This window comes from Dermacentor variabilis, unplaced genomic scaffold, assembly GCF_050947875.1.
Source record: "Dermacentor variabilis isolate Ectoservices unplaced genomic scaffold, ASM5094787v1 scaffold_13, whole genome shotgun sequence".
NCBI classification, from domain to species: Eukaryota; Metazoa; Arthropoda; class Arachnida; order Ixodida; family Ixodidae; genus Dermacentor; species Dermacentor variabilis.
The window spans coordinates 891,436-915,872 of NW_027460291.1; the positions used below are offsets into that span (position 1 = coordinate 891,436).

The 24,437-nt window shown below is 49.2% G+C and overlaps 1 protein-coding gene across 7 annotated transcripts in view; it reads right to left on the reverse strand.

Moving 5' to 3' along the window:
- The window catches only part of LOC142566701 (cytochrome P450 3A4-like), a 139,034-nt gene that overhangs the window by 74,191 nt on the left and 40,406 nt on the right, over positions 1 to 24,437 (reverse strand). For 4 of the 7 annotated variants that reach the window (XM_075677537.1, XM_075677534.1, XM_075677535.1 and 1 more), the window contains one exon: positions 18,282 to 18,506. The exons of 2 other annotated variants lie outside the window; for them this stretch is intronic. In XM_075677537.1, coding sequence (XP_075533652.1) covers positions 18,282 to 18,461 — 180 coding nt within the window. In that variant the 5' untranslated portion in view covers positions 18,462 to 18,506. Of the gene's footprint in view, positions 1 to 14,234; positions 15,130 to 18,281; positions 18,507 to 24,437 lie in introns of those variants that run through there. One more of the 7 variants, XM_075677540.1, reaches the window with a different exon arrangement.

The following is a 24,437-nucleotide window of genomic DNA, read 5'->3' on the forward strand; positions in this document are numbered from 1 at the left end:
ACGTCAAGCGGAAATTTAGAGAGGCAGAATTAATCTAATGGGTGGCGGCAATGGAAAAGAAAGCTGCCATGAGTATCTACTTAAGAGGAAAGAACGAAAACAGGAAAGAAACAATTTATAACTCAAAGGGAAGCTCATTACTTTTCGAAGCGAGATCGGCATGCCTTAGATCACGCACCTATAAAGCGAGATATAAGAAGGAAAAAGAAGCATGTGTTTGCTGCGGTAAAGCTAGCGAAACGATGGAGCATGTTTTATTAGAATGTGACGACGTCGGCCCAGCGGTCGATTTAAGCCCTTTTGTTAAGCGAGAGCAGTGGAAAAGTAAACATGTGCGTAATAGAGATTAGTAAGAGGCGACTGGTGGATTCGTAGAAGAAAAGTAGGGCAACGACAAAAAACGGAGACGTACAAAAGCGAAGTTCGTAATAGCTGATCAAAAAATTTGGCTGTCGGAGTTGATAGTTTTTTTTCCTTTTTAACCTAGGTAAGACATTACGCAATATAATAGCAAGAGCTTGGTGGCGCAACCCACCTCCCCGTTCCAAAGGCGACGCTCATAACATCCATCGATCCATCCAGGTAGATAGCGTTTCCTGGTGATCGAACGGCCGCCATAAACACTGTGCTGTCTGTGTAGTGAAATTCTCGTGACGCGCCTTAAGCATATGCCTCCAAATTGTGTCAGGGTGAGGGATTTTGAAAAAGATACGTATAGTTGAATAAATGCTAGCATCCGCGAATGAAAGACAATGTTTGCGGGCAATGCATCAGCAGTGTGTGTGCTGCCGTTTTGATAAGGCGAAATTAGCTGTATTTACGAGGCTCCTGCAGCCAATCTAAGTATAAGCAACCGCAAAAGCTTTCGGAGCACGAAACTCACGATAAGCTCAGTGACTCGCAACTTCGCAACTTAGCCGAATAAAATGGAGCATAATAAGTATCTCCGGGATGCACCCTTTACACGTTTCAATCTCAAGGCATTGGGTGAACGATAGTATTTTTTTTTTTCGGGTCTCTTTTAGGAACAGTTTAGCAGGAAGAATCACTTTTCAGGCTATTTGAAAAGCGTAAAGCGCCCTTCACTGCTTCGGCGTTATGGAGTATACATGTTGTTGTTCACTCTTTATTAGTTGGTCCTATAGGAAGTACGATTTACACGTTTCAAATTGATAGTATTGCGTTCAACGATCGTTTAAAGGTTTTTTGTGGGTCTGTTTTAGGAATAGTTTAGCAGCAAGAGTCGCTTTCCAGGCTATTTGAAAAGCGCAAAACGCCTTTGGATGCTTCGACGTTATGAACTGTACATGCTATTATTCCCTGTTTATCAGCTGGTTCTATAGGCAACTGGTGGCGCAAATTCGCATTTTGACAAATCGAGCATGGTATGAAGGCCGTGTCATGCGTAATAAGTGTTTCAATGTTGTTACGGTGAAGGAAACGAAGAAGTTGGATTGAACTTGACGAAGACGAAGTCTGGCAGTTGCCTGAACGCCATATACGCCAGTTGGAAATATACCTTATTTTACACTCGTGGGCCTGCTTTCTTCCTGCAACATTTTGGTGGAAGGTGCGTGGTACAATCACGGAACTTCGCAGCGGACGTCATCTACCTGCCGCCACAATGGCAAATCAACCGACACAAGCGACAACGCCTCAGGAGGCCGTGCCAACGGTGATCCTCACTCATCCGCGGGACCCAGGGACATTTTGTGGCACGGACAACGCCGACGTCGAGTACTGGCTTACGATGTACGAACGAGTGTGCGACAATAACAGGTGGGATCCAACAATGATGCTAGCAAACGTCATATTTTACCAAAGAGGAACTGCGAGGCAATGGTACGACACACACGAAGCTGACCTAACGAGCTGGGATGTCTGCAAAGAAAAAATGCGAGACCTGTTTGGCAGACCTGTCGGTCGTCAGCAGGCGGCAAAAAAAGAACTTGCGTGTCGCGCTCAAACGTCCACAGAATCCTATGTCTTCTACATACAGGATGTGCTGGCCCTCTGTCGCAAGGCTGATAACAACATGACCGAGACAGACAAGATTGGTCACATACAGAAAGGTATTGCAGACGATGCCTTCAATCTCCTGATGTGGAAGGATTGTGCCACTGTGGATGCAACTATAAAAGAGTGCCGGCGCATCAAACAAGCGAAGGGCCGCCGCGTCGCTCAGACTTTCGACCGATTGCCCAATACCACCGCCACATGTTCTTGCGAAGACCCGCCGCGCTTCGTTCAGCCCACAGGACCGGAAGAAATCACGCGCATCGTTCGCCGTGAGCTTGAGGCCATGGCTCCGGCTCCAGTCCGTTCTGAGTGTCGGGAAAGCGTGCCCGCTCTCTCCCTTATACAAGCGGTCGTTCGGGAGGAAATAGCAAGTTTGGGCATTCCATCTCTCTGCTCGGTCCGCCATACAAACACCTACCAGATTTCTCCGGCCGCTCGCTCCCAGACGCAAAGCTTTCCGCCCCCTCGTCGCAACCCAGCTGACTGGCGCACAGCGGATGATAAACCTATCTGCTTTAATTGTTGCGGTATTGGACACATCGCCCGTCATTGCCGCAACCATTGGTCGTCGCCTCCTCGGTGGTCGTCTCCGAGTCACTACCGCCAAGTACCAGACAATCGTACTTTCTCGCCCTATACGCCGACTAGGAACATCAACGCCGAAAGTGCTCCACCAAGATCCAGCTGCTCCCCGTCTCCGCAAGGTCGTAGGTCCCGTTCGCCTCTCGTTCAACGCTCTTCGTCCCCTTCTGCAACCGGTCGCTTCGCTTCGGGAAACTAGGCGGTGCAGCTCCCGGAGGTGAAGCTGCAACTCCGACCCGGCCCACAAATCCTCTGTTGACCCTGCCTACATGTGGAAACCTACTGGACATTGAAGTTGATGACGTTCCTCTTACACCTCTCGTTGACGCAGGAGCGCAGCTTTCAGTTATGAGCGCTGCTCTCCGCTGAAGGCTCAGAAAGGTTCTGACACCCTCCGTACCGTGCACTGTGCGAGTCGCCGACGGGAGTACTTCACCTGTCCTTGGAATGTGCACAGCACGTGTGACCATAGGGGGCCATTATGCCTTTGTTCTATTTATGGTCCTTGAACACTCTCCACACGACCTAATTCTCGGCCTCGACTTACTTTCGAAACACTCTGCCCAAATTGACTGCTCCGCAGGTGTTGTACAGTTGTATCTGCCGCTTCCTGCCGACGCAACAACTTGTGTTTCACACCGCTTATGTTCTGCTGAGTTTGCAAAGCTGTCTCCACAAGCGGCTACAAATGTCCTCCTGACCTCCTGTCCTCCCGTACCTGATGGCGAGTACATCGTGTCGCCGCTTACTTACGTGGTTTTGTCGCGCAATATTGCCCTACCGAGCACCTTAATCCGGATCTGCAAAAACTGCGCTCGCGTGCCCATCCTCAATTTTAGGTTTTTGTCGCATGTGCTGCCACACGGTATTGCCATAGCGCACATCACTCCTTTGGAAGAATTTGAGATTTCTTCTTTGACCTCTGAATCCTTCGTCAGTACCAACGGACCTTTGTCACCCACTCCTCCGTACTCGACGCCTGCCGATGGTGTTTCTAAGATGATCGCCCCTGACCTTCCTTCAGCTTCAACAACAGCTCTTCCTCACCTCCTGTCCTCTTTTCTGGACATCTTTGATTTGGACGACCGTCCACTTGGCCAGACATCTGTTGTGACGCATCGCATCAACACCGGTGACGCCAGCCCCACTCATAGGCGGCCATATCTTGTCTCCGCAACAGAAAGGGCCATCATAGAGAAAGAAGTAGACAGGATGAGGGACAAGAACATCATTGAACCTTCCAGTAGCCCGTAGGCATCACCGGTTGTCTTAGTAAAGAAAAAAGACAACTCGTGGCGCTTCTGCGTTGACTACCGTCACCTCAACAGGATAACAAAGAAGGATGCTTATCCCCTGCCGCGCATTGATGATGCTCTTGGCTGCCTTCACGGATCCCAATACTTTTCATCAATTGACCTCTGCTCCGGCTATTGGTAGATTAGCGTCGATGAGATGGACAGCGAGAAAACAGCCTTCGTCACACCGGACGGTCGGTACCAATTTAAAGTATATATATATATATATATATATATATATATATATATATATATATATATATATATATATATATATATATATATATATTTGGGGTTTTACGTGCCAAAACCACTTTCTGATTATGAGGCACGCCGTAGCGGAGGACTCCGGAAATTTTGACCACCTGGGGTTAACGTGCACCTAAATCTAAGCACACGGGTGTTTTCGCATTTCGCCCCCATCAAAATGCGGCCGCCGTGGCAGGGATTCGATCCCGCGACCTCGTGCTCAGCAGCCCAACACCATAGCCATTGAGCAAACACGGCGGGTCAATTTAAAGTCATGCCGTTTGGATTATGCAATGCGCCAGCTGCATTCGAGCGCATGATGGACTCTCTCTTGCGCGGCTTGAAGTGGTCTACATGCCTCTGTTACCTCGACGATGTGATTGTGTTTTCGCCGAACTTTGAGAGCCACCTGCTTCGCCTCACAACCATACTCTCCGTGTTTCGCAGGGCTGGCCTTCAGCTAAACTCCTCCAAGTGCCATTTCGGTCGCCGTGAAATCAACATGCTCGGGCCATCTCGTAAACGCCGCCGGAATACAACCTGATCCACAGAAAGTTCACGCCATGCGAAATTTTCCTGTACCTTGTTCAAGAAACGATGTCCGCAGTTTTCTGGGCTTATGCTCTTATTTCCGGCGATTTGTGAAAAATTTTGCCGACATCGCTCACCCTCTCACTGACCTTCTTAAGAAAGACGTCTCTTTCTCTTGGGGACCTCTGCAGGAGAAAGCCTTATCTACCCTGATTGAGCTGCTTACAACTTCCCCAAATCTGTCACACTTTGACCCTTCTGCGCCCACTGAAGTACGAACTGACGCGAGTGGTCATGGCGTCGGCGCTGTCCTGGCTCAGCGTCAACAGGGCCACGACCGTGTCATCGCTTACGCTAGCCGCCTTCTTTCCCCACCCGAGCAAAATTACTCCATTACCGAGAGAGAATGTCTCGCGGTCGTATGGGCGGTCGCGAAATTCCGGCCGTACCTTTTCGGTCGAAGCTTCTGCGTCGTAACCGATCATCACGCCCTCTGCTGGCTCTCCTCTTTGAAGGACCCAACTGGACGACTTGCACGTTGGGCATTGCGTCTACAGGAATATACATTTTCTATTATGTATAAGTCAGGGCGCCTGCATAAGGACGCTGACTGCCTGTCCCGCAATGCCGTGGATCAACCGGACGATACCGATGCCGACCCGGATATCAGTGTTCTATCCATCTCCGACTTCCTCCATATTGGCGATGAGCAGCGCAAAAATCCTGTTATTCGAACACTTATGGAACGCCTAAGCTCCTCGCCCAATGACCCGTCCCTCCGCATGTTCACCTTGAGCGATGGAACTTTATACCGTCGTAGCGTTCGTCCTGACGGCCCGGAGCTCCTCCTAGTCGTTCCCAAGCACCTTTGACAGTGGTGCTCCAGCAACTTCACGACGCTCCTACTGCTGGACATCTGGGCATCACTCGTACATACGACCGCCTGCGGCGCCGCTTCTTCTGGCCCGGCATTTATCGCTCTGTGCGCCGTTATGTCACTTCTTGAGACCTGTGTCAGCGCCGGAAGAAGCCTGCTACGCCTTCCGCTGGTTTGCTTCAACCAATAGATATTCCCACAGAGCCTTTCTTTCGTGTGGGCCTAGACCTCCTGGGCCCCTTTCCGATTTCTATCAAAGGCAACAAATGGATTGCTGTAGCAACCGATTATGCCACGAGATATGCCATCGTGCGAGCGCTACCAACCAGCTGCGCTACAGATGTCGCAGACTTCTTACTATACGACGTCATCCTGCACCACGGCGGCCCTCGCCAGTTGCTGACGGATCGCGGCCGCTACTTTTTATCGAAGGTCGTCGATGACCTGCTCCGCTCCTGCGCAACAGAACACCAGATTGCTACCGCGTACCACCCTCAAACGTACGGCCTCACCGAGCGACTCAACCGCACGCTAACTGAAATACTGGCCATGTACGTTTCCGACGATCACCGTGACTGGGACGTCGCTTTACCAACTCGTCCAGCACAACTCGTCCAGTCACGACACTGCCGGATTTTCACCATTTTACCTTTTGTATGGCCGCGACCCCACCTTGCCCTTTGACACGTTGCTACCTTCCGCAGTACAATCACCCGTCACTGGTTACGCTCGCGATGCTATTGACTTAGCCGCCCAGGCCCGAGATGTCGCCCGTCATCGCCTCACAGTCTCGCAAGCTTCTCAAAAGCGACGCTACTACCTTCGGCACCGAGACTACCATTTTTCACCTGGTTCCCTTGTCCTTCTCTGGACGCCTTCACGTCGCGTCGGCTTGTCGGAAAAACTACTTTCCCGGTATTCTGGTCCGTACCAGGTCTTACGCCAACTGTCCGACGTGACATACGAGATCGCCCCAGTCGGTCAGCCTTCAGTGCATCGCAACTTCACCAGCGATGTTGTTCACGTCGCCAGGCTTAAGCCCTATGTCCCCCTATTCAGTGCGGCTCTATAATTTGCAACGGGACGGAGCTACTCCACCGGGAGGGTGATGTTACGGTTAAGGGAACGAAGAAGTTGGATTGGACTAGACGAAGACGAAGTCTGGCAGTTGCCTGAACACCATATACGCCAGTTGTAAATATACGTTATTTTACACTCGTGGGCCTGCTTTCTTCCTGCAACAATATTCATTCGCTTTTCACCATTCCCTACAAACAAAGCAAAATATTCATGATTAGTGTTCTTTTCAAGCTGTTACGAAATGTATAATATACATTGTACTTTTGCTAGCAGCGAGCTAGCAGCACCTCATGTCATCCGTGACCCGCCCACAAGCGACTTGCGCTTATGCGGGCACGATATGTGTAATAAGTCCTGAGCTGCTGAAATAAATATGTATGTATGTATGTATGTATGTATGTATGTATGTATGTATGTATGTATGTATGTATGTATGTATGTATGTATGTATGTATGTATGCATGCATGCATGTATGTATGTATGTATGTATGTATGTATGTATGTATGTATGTATGTATGTGTGTATGTATGTATGTATGCATGTATGTATGTATGTATTACTCTTGCATTAGTGTCGTCAGCTCGGACAGACTGCATACTACATTCACTGTACAAAAAGGCCACATTGGCCATTTGGTGGCCTTTATAGATAACCCACAGATCATCCAAATAATTTAGTGGAAATTGAACTAGTTCTAACCTTATCGACACACCCCATTCATGCGCATGCTACTGAAAATGTGGCAAATAATGTATTCATCTCAGAGTATGAGAACGAAAGTGATTGCATGGCTGTTCTAAGTAGAAACAAAATGCAATTCGTAACATGATAGTTCTAAACTGTCGTCACTATTATGAGCAAGTTCGTTCTGCGCAGGCATATTGCATTAGCAGACGAAATATGTGCTCATAGTGAAGCCGGGTATCTTTGTTTCAGACTTTATAATAGGAATCATTTGCGGTTCTCGCATTTGTTTCTGATCTTGATAAGTACACTATGTGTCATATGAACCTGCCATGAAACGAAGTGTACCGTTGCTGGCCCCCGCTTGTGTAACTGCTCATCATACTGCAGCATGAAGAAACATTATAATGGTACTGATTCGTATTCGCATATAGTTTTAGTCAGAGGTAAACAAAAAAACCTAGATACATAAAAGATAAGAGCAAATTATATGTTGAGCTGCTAAACGAACCGTAAAAAGAATATTCATTGAATACTTTTCCCTTGTATGGTTGCATCTGCTTACTTCCTATCTGCCGCATACACCTGCAGCATCTTTCACACCTGTGACACCCAGGTCAATAGAAGCCCGACAACCCAGTTTTCAAAAACGAAAGTAATTTGCACAATGGTTTAACTGCGTGATATATGCATTTCCCTAAATAGATAACAAATATTTATCTGCACTAAAAGCAGGTAATTCAATATTGGTGCATTATACAGTACTAGTGAAACTTTTTCGAGTTCGTCTGTTTAGCGTAACATATGAGAGCATAGCTGTGTTAGATGAGGACCACAGCTAGCTACCTTTTAACATTAATGCACGAATGCAGACCTGAATCAGTAGACGTGCAAAATTCCAAATATCTATGTTGTCCTGCTTCCTCCACATGTAAAAGGAACTACATTTAAACCAATTTCTATCATAGATATGGCAGGGGAGTTCATTTGATTGCATGTACGCATGTAACTTTAATGTCTTCGTTAGACGTGTGCATAAACTTCATAAAACGTAATGCAAGATTCAAGGGTATTTCCTGAATCTTAGATTTTTTAACTGCTTTCATCTGAATTGCATGCTTTCATGTGTACATTTTCCACATGTTTTTCTTTGTTGTTATAGCTGTATATAGCAAGAAGACAAAGCATCCTAAGCATACAAAAAATTAAATTGTTATAAGCAGCTTTAACTGCAGTAGCGAGTGTTTATAAACCAGTATAATATAATATCCGAGATACTTGAAATAATATGAAATGCCACAAGTCTATAGACTGCGATATAGACCAGTGGTTAGAAATATTGTATAGCTTGACTATAGAAAATACTTGACAAAAATCCTAAGGTCACGAATGCATAGAGTCCCTATAGACTGGTCTGCAGGAAATACCTATATTGAGTCTATGGACCACAGTCTACAAACGGTGTAAGGTCATAAGTGCACAGACAGTCTGTAGAGTTGTCTATTTAAATAATATATAGCCAGGTTATATACATTTGTCTATATACATTTTGTGAACAGTATTCTTTAAAAAGTGGGAGTTGCATTCTCTATAGGCTGCCTAGAGACAGGCGTTAGACATAGACATTTTGTAGACTAGGCAATCAGTCGATAGATTATCTACAGACTAGTCAATAGAATGGTCTACAATAAGTATACCGACATTGTGGACACTTGTGTATAAGCTATACAAAGAGTTTCCTCAAAAAATTTGCAAGTGCATAGTCACTCTGGGAAAGCCTAGCATAAATTTTCATAGGAAGAATGCCCAGAACCTAGTTACTAAATACAGGGGACCTCGTGGTGCACAGATGGCCGAATGCCTGTTTCTTCCATACGAACTTTATTCTTTCTCTGTTCAAATTGAAGTGAATCGTAGACCTCGCTAACCTATGATCACTGCATTTTACCCTTCCTAACACTTCTACATTCTGCACTATGCAGGGATCGGCGGAAAGTATGAAATCTATTCTTCTTTCACCATTACGGCTTCTCCAGGTCAACATTCTGCTGCTATGCTTCCTGAAGAAGGTGTTCATTATTCGCATCTTATTCTTTTCCGCAAATTCTCCCAGCATCTCTCTCCTAGCGCTCCTAGAATCGACGCCGTAGTTGCCAGTTGTTTATTCACCAGCCTGCTTTCCCCTCGCTTTTGTTGGCACTTTTCCCATCGCTAATTCAGCATCTTCATAAATAGTTCGGCGGAAACACGCACGGCGGAGAGGAGTAATTAATGAAGGGCAAATGAGACATCCACCCAAGCGTAGCTAACTGCTACAAAGGAAACCCATACGGGTTACGCGAAGGAAAGGCTTCGCAGTTGAAGAAAAATGCGTCCTGGTCCGGGAGTCGAATCGGATGGTCCCGTGTTGCTTCTTATCCGAGAATCCTCTATAGCAGTGCACATGGCCGTTAGCACTGGATGAGCCTCACCAGTTCTAGCCTCACAGTTAATTTCCTTTCCCTTGTCCTCTCGTAGCTTCAACGCTAGTCAAGGAGGGAAGGTGATGAAGGTCCCAAGTCGGCGCCCCTCGATGATTCGAGTGCACGGTGGCAGCGCGAAAGAAGAGCCGTTGTCCGACGAAGTGACGTTTTATTCAAACGCCGAAGCGTCTGTCCGGGTCCAAGCCCGAAGCTCCGCGCTCTTTTCACCTGCAACCGGCCGCCATACAAGCTGCCGAGAATGTTCCGTGAAATCGCGGATTATTAACTCCATATCCGCCGGACAGCGGGCTACCGTGCCAGTACTGAGAAATCTGTCTCCCGTGCAGCTGTGTGCCGGTTCGCTTGAAATACAAACACCATAATTGGGACCCGACGGCAATAGCACATAAAAGCATTCCTTGGCCATAGCCGGCTAAGTGATAAAGCTACCGCCATTTTCACGGGAATCCTTAGCAGGCTCACGCGGATGGCAAACATCAAAGCGGCTGGGCAGCGTCGCGTCGCCCAAATTCCGTGACGGGACATTTGGGGAGCACGTGGGCTTTAGCGGTGGCGGTGACCTCAAGCACCCCCCTTCTTTCATCTTCACGCTCGTCTCCCCGAACGCTCCCCTTCAGATCGGCCCTTGTGCCCTTTTGTTCCGAGCGGGGGTGCCGTTCTAGTGCCTTTTCTACGGTGCAGCCTCCGCTTTCTCTTCACGCGCGAGTGCTGCCCGCGTCCCCTCTTCACGGAACCCATATGCGTGCCTCATTTCCGGTTATTGGCTGATACAGGAGGTGTGGGCTCGTCCTACGCTTTGCTGTAGTCGCCTAAACTGGGCCACACAATAACAGCGAGGTCAAGTCCCTAATCTCAAACTGGCTCCTCCCCCCTCAAGAGTGTTACTGGACACTCGATGTCCACGTAACATGACAAAACATATAAAAAAACTTGCACAAAAATTAAATCAACCCTTCCGCACACATGACCAATCTCCATTTCATCAACAAAAGGATAACTTCGTGTAGTAATGGCGAAGAGGAACACATGACAATGTTTCCAATACAGTAGACCTTACACTCGCATCAGTAAACAAAAATTTCGCCATTCTACCAACGCAAAAACAATTATGACACACTCCGCGCTGCAACCAACATCAATAAGTTCGCGTAAGTTTGACTCCTCTACCCAAGGCGCATGAACAGTACGGAGTCCCAATCGTCCTGTTGTATAGTGTCTCTCGCGGTCACCAGTCCGCACCGTGATTGTCCTAACACATGAGATCCACTCTGTGCACCTCGAGGTCCCCCAGAGCACACTCAGCGGGAGCGATGGGATCAGTGTCAGCTATACCCTAAGCTCAGTAGGTCGCACCCGCAAATGAGTGACTATTTGTCACGTCACTCAAGACATTTCGACATTATACACAAAAATATTCAGCTTTTAGAGTTGCCTTAAAACGTCATTTAACACTTGTTTTCGAACATGCAAAACCAATCCTGCACGCTGATTCGATATACACACTAATTCATGGCTAAAGATCAACTACTATACGCGCCTGACTCAAAAATAACAGCCTATTGACTCAACAAAAATCTAACACATCCCGAATGTTCATCCGAGACGCGAAAGTGCATCAGCAGCCTTGTTCAGCGCACCTTTGATGGGAACAATTTCTGTGTCGTACGTTTGTATCGCCAATGCCCAACGCTTCAGCCTAACACTGGAGGGAGCCGCGCAAGTCAGAGAAATCAGCGGATCATGGTCAGTCATTATTTCAATCTTTGTGTCAAATAACCATGTACCCAAAGAATCTAGCGCCCACACGATTGCAAACGCCTCCCGTTCAATCGTGGACCACTTTTGTTACGACGGGCTCAACTTCTTACTAAGAAATGCAACTGACCGCTCGATTTCACCTACTTTTTGCGAGAGGCAAGCGCCAACTACCATGTCCGATGCATCCGTGGCCAATCAAAGAACTTTTGCCGGGAGTCTGGTGGTGTCAATCCAGGAATAGACGCGAGGGCGTTTTTAACTGAGTCGAACGCAACTTGCGCCTCCGAGTTCCACGGCACTGTGTTCGGAGCCCTTTTGTTTGTAAGCCTTGTCAGTGGAAAGACGAGTCTCGAATAGTTAGGCACATAGTCTCGATAGTAGTTGAGAAGGCCTACAACACTCCTCAGTTCATGTTTTCTCTTAGGCGGTCCCTGCTGCTGGATAGCGCGTACCTTATTAGGGTCTGGAGCATGTACATCTGATCCTACCACACTTAAAGCATATTTATGACCCCGTAACGAAGCTGGCTCAAGGGGGCCTCTGCGGTCACGGTAAACTTCCTGAAAAGATGTCTGCGGCCTGTTCAGGGGCGTTATGGGCACCCGATTGGTTTTCAGCTTACGCGCATGAACCTGACACCGATGACAATTCTGACAATGGCGCTTCACATCAGACGCCAATGATTGCCAAAAGAACGCCCCCTTAATGCGCTTTTTTCTCCTTTTTTCTGAGAAGTGCCCACCGCAAGGGCCGTCGTGCGCCAACTCCAACACCCCGGCTCGGCGCGACTTTGGTACTGCTAACTGGGGACATTGTTTTCTATCTAATCGTTCCCTGCGATGAAGCAACGGACCATCGATAACCATGCCGTGCGACTCCTTTTTCGCCTGGCGCCAAGCATCGGCCAGTGACTCATCTTTCTGCTGTTCCGCGAAAGAACTTTCTGTGACTGGCGGAAGTTGCTCGCTGTCGCCTATATTATTATTTGCAGCTACAACATCCCGACTTTCCGATTGCTGCTGCTCCTCAATGGGCATGCAATTAGTAGCTCGCAGCTCAAATTCTTGTGTGCCGTCTTCTCTTTTTTCTTCATCTTCTAATGAAGTGTTTGCCGGACTCTCAGCATTAGTCGCCCGGCGCTCATTGCTCGATGGTTTCTCTAATGAGCGCTGCACCACGGCGTTAGTGTTATGGATAGAGCATAGAGTTACCTATTCTTGCTCTCTCATCGGAGAATACTGTTCAGGTACCAATTCCTTCGCCTTAAAGTCTATACTGCAATCACATTCCTTAGGTTCTTTCAGCAGCTCATGCCGACCATGACGAAGACATTCGTAATCTCCCGGAGTGAGTAAAACTGCCGCGCTGGTAGTTAACTGATCAGTTACTGCGCAAAGCAATGGCACCCGCGGAGTAGTGCTGCCCGACGAGCGCGAAAGAGCGAGAGGCACATACATCAAGTGCGCGGTGACAGCCTGTCCAAAAGCACCAGTAAGCTTTATTCTGCTGCTGCTCTGACCGAAAATCTCAGCCGATACCTCATTCGCTCTTCTAACCGCGATATCTGCACCTGAATCAATGCGCGCGACGCAGGGTTTGTCTCCCACTAAAATCTCTATTCTCGGGTCACCCATCAGTTGGTTGTTTCCAAAATCGGTGTGCCGCGGTGGTGTGACAACGCTCGCAACTGATGTCTCATTCTGGGGAGCTACGCGCGAAGCTTCTGCTTTGTTGGCAGTAGTGTTATGTGAAGAGTCACAATCTCTTTTAAAGTGACCCCGCTGTCCACATCCAAAACACACGACAGAATTAGGGCTAAAGCTCGGCCTAGCGGCTTGTTTAGCTTGCGGCCTACAATTATTATTTCCTGATGCAGTACCGCGATAATTGCCTTGCCTGCTAATGTTCAGACTTTCTTCGAAATTTGCGGCTAACTCTGCTATGTCTTTGCCTTTCAACCAGCCCTTTACTTCCTGCTGGATGACCAGTGAGGGGAGATCATTTGGCATCAACTGCTTTAGCCTGTCAGCTACCAGCAATTCCTGCAGACTCTCAAACGACAGCACCTCTCTACTTCTGATGCAGTACGTGAACATTGTCTCCAGGCGTGCCGCAACTTGGCTCCAAGACTCGTTTGCTTCTCTCTTGACTTCGAGAAACATTCTGCGGTACTCACTTGGAGTCATCCGCAGTTCCTTCAACACTCTAGATTTTAGGTCTGAGTAGCGCATTACACCAGCCTCCGACTGATTGCCAACGAATGTTCGCATCTTCTCATTTAAAAATGGTACTATAACAGTGCCCTGTATTTCCTCAGGTACAGTCAATTCCGCAAAAACAGCGTCCACGTTCTTCAACCAGGCGGGAATCATTGGCTCATTAGTGGGCATGGGGGCAAAGACTGCTTTCAACTCTTTCGCGTATCGTGCCATTCCGGTGTGCTGATTCCTGTTCTCCGGTTCCTCTGGCGAGGCACGCGACGACCTCATCTTCTCCAGCTCTAGCTTGAGCTTTAGCGCCTCTATCTCTAGCATCAATTCGCGGGTGCGATGCGATTCAGTCACTCTATCACCTTCCATTGCGTTTCAATCTCAATCCGCCATCTCTCAGAGTGTGCCTGAACGCAAGTGCATTCAGTGAAAGGGACCTCGAAAGAGCACAAAATGAGCCTCACCTTGTCGTGATGCGTCGCCCGGTGCTGATGTCAGCTGCGTCAGTCTTGTCTCCCAGGTTAGTCGTGGCGTAGTCCTTCGGTGCTCCAAGTGCTCCACCGGATCACCCCTGGCATTGCCTTGCTCAGTCGCGTCGACGTTTCTTGCTGCCTTGCTCCTGATGCAGAACACAGCACCTCCTTTGTCGCTCAACGAAGTCCTTCGGGTGTGCCCTCGTTCCTTGACGCGTAGCAGCTCTCGTCCCGCTCAACTCCTGCCAAGCAAATGTCGTCTGGCAGGCTCGTACGGGATGCCAGTACTGCTTCCCACAGCGTACCAGCAGGTCCAAGTTGCAGCGAGCGTCTAGTCTGCTTCACCGGACTTAAGCACCTTCCTCGCTGCGGGCTGTCCGATCCTAGGGTCGACTGCGCCAGTTAATTTTGTTTCCCTTGTCCTCTCGTAGCTTCAGCGCTAGTCAAGGAGGGAAGGTGATGAAGCTCCGAAGTCTGCGCCCCTCGATGATTCGAGTGCACGGTGGCAGCGAGAAGGAAGAGCCGTTGTCCGACGAAGTGACGTTTTATTCAAACGCCGAAGCGTCTGTCCGGGTCCAAGCCCGAAGCTCCGCGCACTTTTCACTTGCAAACGGCCGCCATACAAGCTGCCCAGAATTTTCCGTGAAATCGCGGATTATTAACTCCATATCCGCCGGACAGCGGGCTACCCTGCCAGTACTGAGAAATCCGTCTCCCGTGCAGCTGTGTGCCGGTTCGCTTGAAATACAAACACCATAATTGGGACCCGATGGCAATAGCACATAAAGCATTCCTCGGCCATAGCCGGCTAAGTGATAAAGCTACGGCCATTTTCACGGGAATCCTTAGCAGGCTCACGCGGATGGCAAACATCAAAGCGGCTGGGCAGCGTCGCGTCGCCCAAATTCCGTGACGGGACATTTGCGGAGCGCGTGGGCATTAGCGGTGGCGGTGACCTCAAGCACCCCCCTTCTTTCATCTTCACGCTCGTCTCCCCGAACGCTCCCCTTCAGATCGGCCCTTGTGCCCTTTTGTTCCGAGCCGGGGTGCCGTTCTAGTGCCTTTTCTACGGTGCAGCTACTAATCCGCTTTCTCTTCGCGCTCGAGTGTTGCCCGCGTCCCCTCTTCGCGGAACCCATATGCGTGCCTCATTTCCGGTTATTGGCCGATACAGGAGGTGTGGGCTCGTCCTACACTTTGCTGTAGTCGCCTAAACTGGGCCACACAATAACAGCTAGGTCAAGTCCCTAATCTCAAACTGACTCTCACTCAGGAGAATGATATCCCAAACATTAGCTGATAGTTTCTCAAAGAGTCCTGCTAAGCTAGCCTCACTGGTGAGAGTTCGGGTGTTAAAGGCTGCCAGGGTCAGTTTCCATTGGCGGCCTGTCTGGGTCCAGATATTCTTAGCACCTTCTGCTGCGTTGCAGGTCTGACTACTGTCTTGGTCAGGTGCTTCGCAGCTGCTGGGCACTGAGGGCCATTGGGTAAAGCTAGACATGTCACATTAAATGAGAATATACGATACATTTATAAATGCACTCTGCTCTCTGTCAGGAACATCCATACCTTGCAGACGACGTTATCAAATGAGCTGCTGTTTTAGAATATAGCACGAAAGAATGTTTCTTGCACAATTTATCTACGTTATCGGCCTCGTGCTCGGCAACTCATCTGGTAACCTCTGCCATTAATGTGTGTGCGTTTTGTGCTAGAAATGCATTTGCTGGCCGATAATGTGGCGCATCGTAGTGCCAATATTTTGTGAGGTTGCGCACGTTTGTCCTATGCTTAACTTTCCCATGTATACTATATTTTTGAAAAGATGGAGCCAATTGCAAATAAAGGATATTTCTACACTGCAATAGTGATGAAAGATAGAGCACTTACTTGTGTTTTATTACAAGATGTGTCGTAAAATTCATGGGCATCATCGTAATCTTATTTTATGCACGTGTCATTATGATTCTCTAAATATTATTCGGTTTGTCTTGTCATTGAGATATAAAGATTTTAACCTTTTCAATGAAAAAAAGATGTTTCATTTGAGTAACTCCGCGACAACAGATTAAGCCGAATTCAGCAAGCATATGGTAAGGAGCTGCTTGTGGAGGAATCAAATATTCCCCACATGCAAGCAGTGAGAATCCCTGCTAACATGATCATGGCTCTGCATGGTGAGTGCTGTTACACTACTGGGAAGAGTACTATCACTCTTTTCTCAAGAAGAACAATCTTTCTGTTAGGAGGAGTACAAGGACTCTGTTTGGGGGTGTAGAAACACTAGGTTTGGAGAAGTAAGAGTACTCGGTTTGGAGGAGTAGGAACACTCAATCTGGGGGAGTACTATTACTCTTGTGGGGCGAGAGTATTATCACTCTGAGGAAAAATACTAGCAATTACTTGCAGTGGAGTAGCAAAATTCTGTCGAGAGAAGTTATTTTGCTCTCACTTAAAAGTGACCGATCTATCCTGGAAAAGGGGATAAGCTGATACTCTTTCAAAGAGGGTTTCCGGAACTCTTTGCATTTAGAGTGCAGTGCCTGTAGAAGAAATCGCGAAATAGCTTTCGGTGAAATTTTGACTGGTCTTGCCCCGTCGCATTTGTTTCTCTTTTTTCTTTGGTAGCGGAGTGCAACAATTGTGCAGATCGCCGCAATCGGTGCGACCAACCTGCTTGTCGCACGCCACACGCCTCCAGCGACCAGTGCAATTTCAATTACCATTGCATGGGATCATAGTTTAAACTGGTGGCGGAGAGATGTTCGGCACTTACGCGAAATGGCTCGTAACGTTCTTTTTTTCGTTTTACGTACACATTTCCTGGCTGCGGATTTTCTTATTGTCACTTGGCTGTCACAGTGCCCCGTCTATGATACGGCTTATAACTTTGTGTGCTCGGTGTTCTTGCGGCTTAGTTCACATTGAATCGAGAGGCAGCACAAAAATCAATGCGCTCGCTGCTGCTGCCGCGTTTCCTCACTTCAGCGTTTTGACATCGAGTGTCCGTGGTCATCGAGTGACGTGTGTTCGTCATTACTTCCGCGCGCGTGACAACATGTTTGTTAATTGAGCTGTAAACGAATGTTTACTAGTTTAAAAAGCCAATAAAACTGCTATCCTAACTGTATAGCTGCATACTAATATGCTATAACACTTGTTGCTTCGCGGTTCTGGAGAAACAGCAACATTCTTGCTTAATCAGAACCTGTAAAGATCCTGAACTTCTGAGTTAGGCCACCCTAGTCGCAAATTATCGGGGGCTATGCAAAACTCCAATATATTGGTCCACCACGTCATGGGCCCTTTCAGTGAAATTACGATGACGCCATATCAAGGATAGACGGTCTCTGCAGCTGGCACTGTACAAACACAACTTTGCTGTGGTTTGTGGATTCAGGCGAGGTTGTGGTTGTGGAGCGCAGCTCTTAGGTGCCCGTTCCTACGCTGAGCATCGGCGTGCCTCGTCGGCGCAACCGAGTGAACGTGGAGCGCAGCTGGGAATAGAAGGCGATAGCAAAGAGAGCGCGAGGAGGAAAGCGGAAGGTGAAGTTACAGTGAAAGCATGAAACGGAAAGCGGAGGAGGAAAGCGAGGAGAAAAGCAGAAGACTACTGCGGTAGCGAAGAGAGCGCGAGGACGAAAGCGGAGGACGCCGCCTTCAAACGCCATCAGATGCCGCCTAGATCCGCGCAGGCGCGCAGCGGCGGCGCTGGCCATCCAGGGGAAAGAAAAGAATCAAAAAGCTCGTCTTCGCGCACATTCTTCGCGGCAAGCGTTTCCCGTTAAAGATTACGGTTGAATAAGCTGCAAACGCCGGGAAGTGGCCACTGTGTGGCCGGTCTACATATAGCGCCGCGAATCGCGGCTCTGCCAGTCGGTGCGTAGATCGGTGCGATGCCTCAATATATCGCGGTATGAAAACACGTATAGAGCTGCGCTCATATTTCGCATATGGGAGTATCGTAACTTTCGGTGAACTTCCTATGCGACGCTCGCAATAGCAAAAAACCAAGGTAAATGACTACTCTTCACCTACCCTAAGCCGATCCTGTTTGAGCTGCATCCAGTTTCCAAAAAAGAAATTGGGTTGTGGACCAGGAATCCCGTATCTTCGGAATAGACGATGCTGGTACCTCCTCTTTAGTGTCCAGGCGATAGACAAAACAGCCGCAGTCAACAAAAGTGCTGATGGCACATCGCATGTTCTAGTTTCCATGGCGTATATGGAGTATTTTTATGATGTACCCGTTGGCTGGGTGTCCTAGAAGTGCAAAAGAACAACCATAAGTCACTCTATGTCTTACACAGCAATATCTGCACCATTATGATAAGAAGCAATCTTGTTTTTGGGTACTGTAAATGTGTGTATTTCATGTTTAATGGGACAACAGCATCTCAGGCTATGCTGCACCGTGACAAGCCTTGTGGATGTTATCATTGGGTACGTTTGTAGCCTTCTAAGCTGTGTGTTTATTGCCACGAAGGTCACTAAGCGAACTTTCTCTCTGAGTAACTCATAGAGCAAAGGCAACCAAGCTGTATCAAGGGACTTCTCACACCTATCGAGGGTATAGGGTTATGGGATTGCCTCTAGGTTAAATCTATCCAACGCTTTGCTGTATCTGAGTTTAGTGCTTGTATACTCTCCGCTATACCCGACCCACGTTCTTTTATGTTGCGACGACTCTGCCTGTGTGCGGCAGCGCTTCCTCGCTGACGCCCTGGTAATTGGATCGCTTCGAGGGTCCGACGCAGGCTGTGTTGATGGCTAGTTTTTGACTGGCATTCAATACCGACCACGCCAACACTCCGCGTTGCCACCACGCAAAAACGCTTGTGGAGCTCTGGCTGTGTGTGCCAGTCACCACGGTATACGCACGAATCCCATCCATTTGAAGAGCTGCAGACCGCTAAGCCTACATCAGAACCATTTGGGCCGTAACAATGTCGGAAAGTCTGCTCCTGGCCAGCCGCCGCGCTGGGTCTTGCCTCGCTAGAGGCTTATCTTATCACTGGTAGCGCACTCACCCCCAACCGCCATAGAGGTGCACTTGCAGGGTGAAGACCTCGACCCGACAACGTTCAGACGTACCTGAGTGGACCACGATACTCCGCGCGTACAAGGGAGGCAAACCAAGCACGGAAACGCTGGTTGTGCCTCCTCATGCAGATCCTGTTCGAGCTGAGCCTACCGCGTCCGCGGTCGGTGCTTCGGCTGACGCTGCCCTGGCGACCTACAAGCCGACCATACCGCGCTCAACAATAAAATTCAAACAGCGCTAGACGACATGACCAGAAAGAGGAGGAGACAAACACGGCGCGGAGGAGAGAAACATGGTCTCCTCCTCTTTCTGGTCCTGTCGTCTAGCGCTGTTTGAACTTTATTGTTACCATGGAACACCAACTCGCCCAATTCGCTGCCCTTCTGCAGCTCAACAACAACAGCTGCGCGTGACGCACACAATCGCACTGTGAAGTAAGTAACTTGCTTCACTCCCTCCCGGCTCTATAATGGTAGTTTTCCGACATAGAGGAGGCCTCGCTTTGAACGGAACCATGGCGCAGCCGCTCATGCAAGTTCTGTGAGTCACCACCACTGACCGAGACCTAGGAAAGTTTCACCTCCGGATCCACCCTACGAATAACACCTTCACGGTCGCTACACCTCAAGAGTCAACGCCCCGTCACCTCGTCCAACTCAAGGAAGTGGTCCTTCAAGAGACCAGTTACCCCGTCGCCGCCTACATCGCACCGCCGCCCCCTGCTGCGCGCAGAGTCATCTTGCGAGCCTACTGGGCGGAAACACCGGAAGAGTTGCTACAGTACCTCCAGACTCGCAACCTGGTAGCTGATAATATCGCAGCCCGCCGAATGGGTAGGACGCTTTCCATATTAATCATATTTGCGCATAGTACCGTCCCTCACACCATACGCTACATGATTGTAGTGTATAGATGCATGGCGTACAAGCGAAGTCCAGACGCGCGCACAAACTGTTATCGGCCGGGCCACAGATACGACGTGTGCCCCCACCCCAAGAGCGGTCTCTGTCCGCCGTGCGGGGACAAGGATGAGCCGCAAGATCTTCCCTCCTGCATCCCGATCTGCATTCTCTGTGGGGGCAGCACCTCCCGGGCACCGGCTCGAGCAAGGCAAGGAATGCCACCACCAAATGACGCAGCCCACCACCCCAGAAGACACAGTGTCCTACTAAGAAGGACTTTCCCCCGCTTAGCACAACCCTCTCGTCTACCTCTACATGGGCTTCCAAGGCTGCTAAGATGAACATCATGACCTCCCAGGACACGGACGTGAAGGCTCTGCGGGATTAGGTAAGGCAGGTCAAGGCAGGCCTCTCTACCTCCACCCCTGCTCTACCACCACTCCACCCCCTCCTTCTTCATTCACCCTATCCGACCAACCTCCTCAGAAAAAGAGGAGGCTTGATGAGAGGCCAGCTCAACATACCTTGAAGCCAAATTGCAGGACCTCGCCCAACACCTAGAAGCCAAGTTCACAGAGCGCATTACTGCACAGGTCGTAGTCTCGTAAAGTGCCAGACTATGAATGAAGCTACCATTACCGGTGTAATGGATAGGGTCATGTCTAGAATCTTGGCCAAGGTTTAGGAGCGTTTAGCTAATCTTATTCCTGGACTCTCAACAGCCTCTCCTCCCGCCGTCCCCCCTTCTGCACTCCTCATTCGCCCTGCCACCCTTCGACATGGCACGTCCAAAGCACCATAATTCCGCACAAATTATTCAATGGAATTGTAGGGGCTTTCGGCGAAAGCGTGAACCTCTGCAGCAGATTATCGCCAATTCTTTGTCCCCACCAGACATTATCGCTATCCAGGATGCCAATGTTCGCAGGCAGCTGCCAGGATACGCTTTTATCCCCTCTGGCTCCACTGATCTTCCTCCGGTGGTTACATACGTCTGTAACACCTTGCATTACGCGGAGCACGACATTACCTCCCCTATCGCTCACACCTTCATTGAAATTTTACGCCTCACCCCTGCACAATATCCCTGTTCATTCTTAACTGCTATCTTCTCCCACGACAGCCTATTCAGCTATTCCCTCCACTCCTGATATCAGTAACCCAAATGGCCGGATCAAACCCCCTACTGGGTGCCGGCGACTTTAACTGCGCTCACGTGGACTGGAGCTATCGACGCACCAACCACAGAGGCAGAGTTTTATGCAGTGAAACGCTATTGCTTCACCTGACCATCTTTAATGATTTTAGCCTACCTACGCGGGTTGGTAACAGTGTTACTGCCGACACTATCCCAGACCTCACGCTTGGTAGAAACTTGGCTCACCTACAGTGGGAAAGAACGTAAGCCACACAAGGCAGCGACCACCACCTAATTCGCATCGCGGTGAACTATCCCCGATCTCAGCGCAAACTTACGGCTAGGCACACTAATTGCGACCAGCTCCGCAAATTTACGCAAGCGCAGCCAGCACAGGCCCCCTTCGACCTAGACACCTGGACTACTCAGTTACAGAAAGACATTGGCCAACATACCCAAACACTCGATACTGTCTTTCAAAAAATGAAGCGCCAACGGTAACGGCACACAAACAAGGAACAAAAGACAGGAAGCGCCCTGTCCTGTCTTTTGTTCCTTCTTTGTTTGCCGTTACCGTTGGTGCTTCATTTTTTAAAGCTATGCACCAACTAGCCCTTCAACGTGTTTAGCTAAATACTACCCCAGATTTTTTTTTCTTGACGTAACGGGCGACGTCGGCGGTCAGACTCATTCATTCATTCACCCCCGTTATCGGCAGTAAGCTCGCCCACCTTCTTGAAGCTCAAGACAACATAACGCGAAGGTGGAGAACTGAAAAGCACAACAGGAAACTAAAATTCAAACTTACCCAGTTTCAATCCCAAATAGAACACCATAGTGCTACTCTTTTCAAAGCTAATTGGGCTCAGGTTTGTTAAGGCCTCCGACGCAATCTCTCCACAACCCGCGCTTGGCACCTATTACGCCACATGCTCGATCCCACGCAATTTAAGACTGGGACGCGTCTTAGCATTCGTAGCCTCACTCATAACCATTGGCACGATACCGACGCCTTCCTCGCTCAAGTTAAATGCACCTATACCACCCCAGGTCCCCCTTGGAAACATCCCGAGTACGCAGGCTCACCCCAACCACAGCTTGACGTTCCTATTAGAGAATCTGAATTTCGTGCAGCCCTATTGAAATTGCGCAATACCGAACCTGGGGAAGACCAAATTACGAATGCTGCTATCCGAAATCTTGATGATGTCTCCATATCTCACCTAGTTATCTATTTTACCGAGTGCTGGGAGGCAGGTACCATCCCTGCCTCCTGGAAGCATGGAAAAATCATATTTATCCCAAAACCCCACAAGCCCATCACCCTCGAGAACATCCGCCCCATTTCTCTTACATCATGTCTCGGCAAGGCCTTTTAGCACGTTATCCTTGCTCTACTGACAACGTGCATGGAAGAAAATCACATTTTCCTCCATAGTTTGGCGGGCTTTCGTGCGCATCTATCTGCGCACGATGCCCTACTTCAATTTACGCACGATGTGCTTGATGATATCATCCCCTAACTTACTAAAGCTATCCTGGCGGTTGACCTCATTAAGGCATTTGACAGAATTCGACACGCTGCCGTCTTACGGGAACTCCAGACACTGTAGGTAGGCCCTAAAACCTACAACTACGTTCGCGCCTTCCTCTCTGGCCGCACTGCCTCTTTGCACATTGATTAGCTCAGCACACCCCCTTATACACTCGGCGAGTTTGGAACCCCTCAAGGCGCTGTCCTCTCCCCCCTTCTATTAAATATTGCTCTCATCCCCTTAGCCAGACGCTCAATCTCATTCCACACCTCAAACATACACTATACGCTGATGATATCACCACATGGACCACTCATGGCTCTCACGGGGAAATTGAGAAAACTCTACAATTAGCAGCCGACACGATCTCCACTCACGTATCATCTATCGGACTCGAGTGTTGCCCCTCCAAGTCCGTGCTCCTCCTAATTAGACCAAAATCTGCCGCTAACTCACCCATCCAAATCACTTTAGAAGGATCCCCCTCATTCCCACCCTGCGCATCTTTGGCCTCTACCTGCAGGATTCCGGTTGCAATGCACATACCCTTAAAACACTCAAGGCCTCCAGGCAATCAGTGTTGCAGCTTCTACGCCGCGTATCTTCCCTTCACAATGGTTTAGACGAAGCAGATAACATGATAGGTGTACATGCTTTTACGCTTAGCCGCATTCTGTACGCCACTCCATATCTCAAGCTGAGCCGCACGGAAACCGAGTGCGTCAACGCCATGATCCGCCTTGCAACTAAGGCAGCCCTAAACCTACCCCACAATACTAGCACAGCCAAACTCCTTGCACTAGGCATACATAACACGCTTCCTGAACTAGTTGACGCGCACCTTCAGACGCCGTACTTAAGACTTGCCGCCAGCGCCACTGGCCGCCATATCCTTGCCTTCCTTCGCGTCAACATACCCGCTAATCAATGAACCCTTATAGCCATTCCTCAGCACATTCATACACCCCTTGTAGTAAAGAAGCCCTTCCTCGAAACGTCCATCCCCTGCATCACACCTCTCGCCGCGTAGCTTGTGCAAATGCCCTCCACAAGTATTACGGACAAGTCGATAAAGCCATTTAGGTAGACCCCGCATGTACAACGCATGAAGCTGTAGCAGTTGCTTACAACCCAACCCTACCCCGACCCCTAACTCACCATCTTCCCTCGGGCTCTACACCTGAGGAGGCATAGGAGACCCCCATCGCCTTAGCACTTGCCCTTTCGGATGCTGAATACATCTTTAGCAATTCAAAGCCTGCTTTGTATAACTTTGCCAGAGGCAGCATTGACATCCCTGCCTAGAACTTGTTGAACGCCCGCACCCAGAATTACCACGCGGGGCAGAGCTCCGGTGGGTGCCGGCTCACTCTGGGAACCACGGAAACGAGGCTGCGATAAATTGGCCCGTGGTTTAATTTACCGGGCTCATGACAGCCTCGATCCGGGTTTCTCGAGGGAGCGGGCGGACAGTTTTGCGGAGCTCACGCAAGTATCCCGTTTGGACAGTCGGACTTACCCTCCTCCCAACCTTGCCTGACCCACTGCCAACCGATAATCTAGAGCCGCCTCCAG